This window comes from Lucilia sericata, unplaced genomic scaffold (genome assembly GCF_015586225.1).
Source record: "Lucilia sericata isolate MDLA Ls3-8-SP2 unplaced genomic scaffold, ASM1558622v1 Contig007720F_arrow, whole genome shotgun sequence".
NCBI lineage: Eukaryota > Metazoa > Arthropoda > Insecta > Diptera > Calliphoridae > Lucilia > Lucilia sericata.
The window spans coordinates 1-6,395 of record NW_023997995.1 but is presented as its reverse complement, the minus strand read 5'-3'; the positions used below and the strand labels follow the sequence as shown (position 1 = coordinate 6,395).

Sequence of the window (6,395 nt, the reverse complement as noted above, 5' to 3'; positions counted from 1 at the left end):
TTTGATTTAACATTTTCGAAACTTTAAATTATTGATAGATACATATAAATCTTCTACATAACTAGTTACGTTTAGGAAATTTTGTAATTTTGCTATTCTAAATAATACATGCGATCCCTAATTTAAATACGGAAATAGTTAGGTGTGAAATTGGCATGCTTTAAACAATTAAATATTTTAATTATTAAACATTACAGATACATACTAACAAATCAAATTAAATGTTTACAATCAGTTTGCTGCTGTTTTATTTTCACTTTTATTTTATTATACTATTTATAAAAATAAAAATAGATATTGATTTATCATCTACAAATAATTATATTTTAATTACTATCACTAATTGTAGTACTCCAACTAATAATATTTCAATATAAATGAAATAGTAATTAGTAAATATTTAGCACTAGTTTAAAATTAACAAAAATTGCAACTTGATACTGCAGAATGTTGAATTATTTGAAATTTTTAATTATTTTATTAATAACAAATTATTGTTGGGTAAGTTTAAATGTTTAACAAAAGGATGTTTTCTTAATAATAATAGTTATAGAGCGTTCCTCCTTTGACGGCCAATAAAAACAATTACCTAGTATTTGCCGATGAAAAAAGTTTCATTCAATCATGCAGCCCTGAAGATAACGCAGTCGCTACGAATGTGGATAATTTTTTGGAACTAAATTTGAGACACGACTTTGATGAGGATATGGAAACTTTAATAACGAATGGTAATATAACTATGAAAGTTGATATACCATATGGTATTCAATTAGCGGTAAATATTAATTTTATTATTAATTAAAGAAACTTTAGCTTAATTGAAGAATGAAAAATACTTTAGTTAGATATGGAAATTTTTATGTGGAAACGTGGTAGATGGGAAAAAACTGTGTATTCCATAAGACGTGATGATTTTTGTGCTTCGGCATTTGATCCAGTGGAATTTTGGTATCCGTTAACCGAACAAATAAGAGAAGAAGATCGTATTTGTCCACCGAAGAAAGGAGTAAGTTTATTAAGCAAATATTTTTCGTATTTTTTTTTTTAAATTCAAACTTTTTAGACTGTTTATAGATTTGATAACTTGGAAAATCGTGTTGAACTTAATAATATAGCGGCATTTGATATTGAAGGAGACTATAAAATTGTAGCACATTTTATTGCTGGAGATTATATATCCTGTATTTCATCTTATGCTAATGTTTGGAAAAACTAATTACTTTTATTTTGAAAATAGCAAATACATATTAATGAGGCCGATTTTAAAAATAAATATATATACGCAAGATTAAAAGTATTTTTAAGCAATAAATATTTAATCAAAATTATAAAATTGCCAAATTTTCTTAAATTTTGCAAAATTTTCTTAATTTTTTTCTAAATTTTCAAAAAATTTAAAATTTATTAATTTAAAATTTATTGAAAAATGGATTTTGGCGATTTCACTATACGACCTGTGTAGATTCCGTGTATTATAATTCTTGGATCTCGGAAGACAGCTCAGATAGCTGCCGTTTAGGCGCTGCTTCGGATGACTTCCGTTAGGTAGGTATATCAGCCTTCGCCGGGGGACCTTTTATCGTCTCAATGTGGAGTTTTGACCATTGTAGATCTGTGAGCTCACCGGCTTAGCACCAAGCCGATTAATGATTTTATAGGCGGAAGGGCACCAAGGAGAATAGAGAAAGAATAATATTTCGTGTGCTCATCTTGCTTAACTGTTGGCACAGATGAGACTGGGCTGAATCCGTAACGAAGATTCGACTAGATAAGATCGTGTCAGGACCATGTAAGACTTAAAGATACCAGATGCTAAGAACCATACTGCATAAGTTCGGATTTCGACTGTCTACCGACTTACACGATTTTGTTTTTTGGCGCACTAGTAGCAGAACGTTTAGTAGAACATGGCGCTACCCACTCACTAAACGAGGCTGCAGTAGTAGACGACATACTACAGTCTTAAACGGACGCTGTAGTAGTCGGGACTCTGGAGATTATTTAAGCCCTTTACCGGTTACAAAGGGCATGATTTATTTTTGGACATGTAATCGGAAAAATAGTCGTATTTAATGCCTACTAAGGAATTGCTCTGGAGACAAATGCAGACCAACAAGCCACTCATTATGAGGACAGACGCTGTTGGTTTTATGAGTGGTGGTAGTGGGCCGACAGCCTTCAAGAAGACGGATAATGACCTCATGATGCCAGCAGAAACTAAACACTGTATCCTTGTGAAAAGGATATAGAGTGGTTGTCTCTAGCAGCTAGGGGAAAACGCACGCTAGAAAGAGGAGGGAGGGTTAGTTCTTAGTTGTACTCGGTTAAGACTTCTCGGATAAGAGAGCCCCACCGGTTGTGACAAGTGTTAGCATGATTTTTAAACGTTATCGTACTAATGTATTTCAATAATAATAATAACGAAACTTTCGTAACTATAACGTAAAATTTCATATTATTTAATTTATTAAAAAAGTTTTGAGAATTTGTAAGATCTTCCAGGAGATAAATTTTTATGAAAAAAAAATTTAATATTAAATTTTTGTACTCATACTTTTATGTTTAAACTTTATCATTTTAATCTTTTTAATATATTGTAAAATTACTTTATGATTCTGTATAAATTTTAGTTTGTTATAAAAATGTGATAAAGTTAGCGCATGATTAGTCATAATTTAAATGTTAAGCCTAAAAAAATTCTTTATTTTGTTTAGTTTTTCTTTGAACTTTAAAAAAATCAAGGTCAAAGGTAAAACAGAAAAGTTTTGAAAATTTATAACAGGATTATATTAAAAGAGAGAGATTTACTCAGTTGCCCTCTGAGTCTAAGTTTTTCGCATATTTTACAAAATCTTTTAAAGCATTTTATTTTGATTCTTTGATCAAACAAATATTTATTAATTCTGCTAATTTTTCTAATTACTCTCTTGTATTATAAACATTATTATCGTTATTGATTTTTGTTTTGATTTTTCGATTAAACACATTTTTTTCTCAATTCTATTGGCTGTTAAATATCACACTTCCAGTTTAATTTGAAATTTTCACAAATATATGCGAATTTCTGTTTTTCAAAATATTTTCGCTTTATTTATTTTTTTTTTTTGAGTGGAAAATTTTCTAATTAACACATTTAATGGCGGAAAAAACGTTTAACAAATTTTCTATTTAGACATGTTTATTAAAACCTTTGAAAATTAATTGAATACAATAGAAATTTTATTAAAATTTTTATAGACATGTTAAATAAAATGAAATTTTCCATTTAGCCTTAAAGTACAGCTTCAATTTGTTTAATTTATTAACTTAAGAGCAAAAAAGTAATAAAAAATAAAAACAAACAAATAATAAATAAAATTATTTTTGTTTTGACAATTGTGCTGTTGATCGCATTAAAAAAACAACAGTAATAAACAGTAGGAAATAAGAAACAAAGAAATAAATGTATAAAATTGTTATAAATTTCTAGAAGAAAAAGTAAATAGTAAAAAAATTAAATAAATGCAACCGAAACGACTGGTGTTTTTATTTGTTTGTATTTCGTAATTAAAATTATTGCCATACGGGTGGTATGAGTGATGTGAGGACGGGTGGTTTGCAAGAAAATGTATATTTTTAAATAAAAATATTAAGTATATATATTTACTTTTGATGGGCAATTATATATAATATAATATTTTCTAACTATGGGGGCTCCACGTTTCCTTAACAGTAATATGAGATGTTACGTTGTGCCTACAAACAGGCATGGAAAAATCAGTACTTTAGTACTTTTTGATATCGAAAAATACAGCCGTACCTCCACGATATTTTATAAACTTTTTCTGACTTATAAACTTTCAGTAAGTAGTCCTATAGTCTATTCTAGAGTCGATTATAGAGTCTAGTCTATAGTCTAATCTATAGTCTAATCTATAGTGTGGTCTATAGTCTGATCTATAGTCGGGTCTATAGTCTGGTCTATAGTCTAGTCTATAGTCTAGTCTATAGTCTAGTCTATAGTCTAGTCTATAGTCTAGTCTATAGTCTAGTCTATAGTCTAGTCTATAGTCTAGTCTATAGTCTAGTCTGTAGTCTAGTCTATAGTCTAGTCTATAGTCTAGTCTATAGTCTAGTCTATAGTCTAGTCTATAGTCTAGTCTATAGTCTAGTCTATAGTCTAGTCTATAGTCTAGTCATAGTCTAGTCTATAGTCTCTAGTCTAGTCTAGTCTAGTCTAGTCAGTCTATAGTCTAGTCTATAGTCTAGTCTATAGTCTAGTCTATAGTCTAGTCTATAGTCTAGTCTATAGTCTAGTCTATAGTCTAGTCTATAGTCTAGTCTATAGTCTAGTCTATAGTCTAGTCTAGTCTAGTCTATAGTCTAGTCTATAGTCTAGTCTATAGTCTAGTCTATAGTCTAGTCTATAGTCTAGTCTATAGTCTAGTCTATAGTCTAGTCTATAGTCTCTATATAGTCTATAGTCTAGTCTATAGTCTAGTCTATAGTCTAGTCTATAGTCTAGTCTATAGTCTAGTCTATAGTCTAGTCTATAGTCTAGTCTATAGTCTAGTCTATAGTCTAGTCGATAGTCTAGTCTATAGTCTAGTCTATAGTCTAGTCTATAGTCTAGTCTATAGTCTAGTCTATAGTCTAGTCGATAGTCTAGTCTATAGTCTAGTCTATAGTCTAGTCTATAGTCTAGTCTATAGTCTAGTCTATAGTCTAGTCTATAGTCTAGTCTATAGTCTAGTCTATAGTCTAGTCTATAGTCTAGTCTATAGTCTAGTCTATAGTCTAGTCTATAGTCTAGTCTATAGTCTAGTCTATAGTCTAGTCTATAGTCTAGTCTATAGTCTAGTCTATAGTCTAGTCTATAGTCTAGTCTATAGTCTAGTCTATAGTCTAGTCTATAGTCTAGTCTATAGTCTAGTCTATAGTCTAGTCTATAGTCTAGTCTATAGTCTAGTCTATAGTCTAGTCTATAGTCTAGTCTATAGTCTAGTCTATAGTCTAGTCTATAGTCTAGTCTATAGTCTAGTCTATAGTCTAGTCTATAGTCTAGTCTATAGTCTAGTCTATAGTCTAGTCTATAGTCTAGTCTATAGTCTAGTCTATAGTCTAGTCTATAGTCTAGTCTATAGTCTAGTCTAGTCTATAGTCTAGTCTATAGTCTAGTCTATAGTCTAGTATATAGTCTAGTCTATAGTCTAGTCTATAGTCTAGTCTATAGTCTAGTCTATAGTCTAGTCTATAGTCTAGTCTATAGTCTAGTCTATAGTCTAGTCTATAGTCTAGTCCATAGTCTAGTCTATAGTCTAGTCTATAGTCTAGTCTATAGTCTAGTCTATAGTCTAGTCTATAGTCTAGTCTATAGTCTAGTCTATAGTCTAGTCTATAGTCTAGTATATAGTCTAGTCTATAGTCTAGTCTATAGTCTAGTCTGTAGTCTAGTCTATAGTCTAGTCTATAGTCTAGTCCATAGTCTAGTCTATAGTCTAGTCTATAGTCTAGTCTATAGTCTAGTCTATAGTCTAGTCTATAGTCTAGTCTATAGTCTAGTCTATAGTCTAGTCTATAGTCTAGTCTATAGTCTAGTCTATAGTCTAGTCTATAGTCTAGTCTATAGTCTAGTCTATAGTCTAGTCTATAGTCTAGTCTATAGTCTAGTCTATAGTCTAGTCTATAGTCTAGTCTATAGTCTAGTCTATAGTCTAGTCTATAGTCTAGTCTATAGTCTAGTCGATAGTCTAGTCTATAGTCTAGTCGATAGTCTAGTCTATAGTCTAGTCTATAGTCTAGTCTATAGTCGATAGTCTAGTCTATAGTCTAGTCTATAGTCTAGTCTATAGTCTAGTCTATAGTCTAGTCTATAGTCTAGTCTATAGTCTAGTCTATAGTCTAGTCTATGATCTAGTCTATAGTCTAGTCTATAGTCTAGTCTATAGTCTAGTCTATAGTCTAGTCTATGATCTAGTCTATAGTCTAGTCTATAGTCTAGTCTATAGTCTAGTCTATAGTCTAGTCTATAGTCTAGTCTATAGTCTAGTCTATAGTCTAGTCTATAGTCTAGTCTATAGTCTAGTCTATAGTCTAGTCTATAGTCTAGTCTATAGTCTAGTCTATAGTCTAGTCTATAGTCTAGTCTATAGTCTAGTCTATAGTCTAGTCTATAGTCTAGTCTATAGTCTAGTCTATAGTCTAGTCTATAGTCTAGTCTATAGTCTAGTCTATAGTCTAGTCTATAGTCTAGTCTAGTCTATAGTCTATAGTCTAGTCTATAGTCTAGTCTATAGTCTAGTCTATAGTCTAGTCTATAGTCTAGTCTAGTCTAGTCTAGTCTAGTCTATAGTCTAGTCTATAGTCTAGTCTATAGTCTAGTCTATAGTCTAGTCTATAGTCTAGTCTATAGTCTA

The 6,395-nt window shown here is 30.6% G+C and overlaps 1 protein-coding gene across 1 annotated transcript; it reads left to right on the top strand.

Annotated features, from left to right (window-relative positions):
• The first annotated feature begins 300 nt into the window (after nucleotides 1-300).
• Nucleotides 301-1,305, top strand: LOC119615775. Its single transcript, XM_037971767.1, has 4 exons — nucleotides 301-501; nucleotides 554-775; nucleotides 842-1,006; nucleotides 1,064-1,305. The coding sequence occupies exons 1-4, from the start codon at nucleotides 448-450 to the stop codon at nucleotides 1,214-1,216; spliced, it is 594 nt and encodes a 197-aa protein (XP_037827695.1). The 5' UTR covers nucleotides 301-447; the 3' UTR covers nucleotides 1,217-1,305.
• The last annotated feature ends 5,090 nt before the right edge of the window (nucleotides 1,306-6,395 follow it).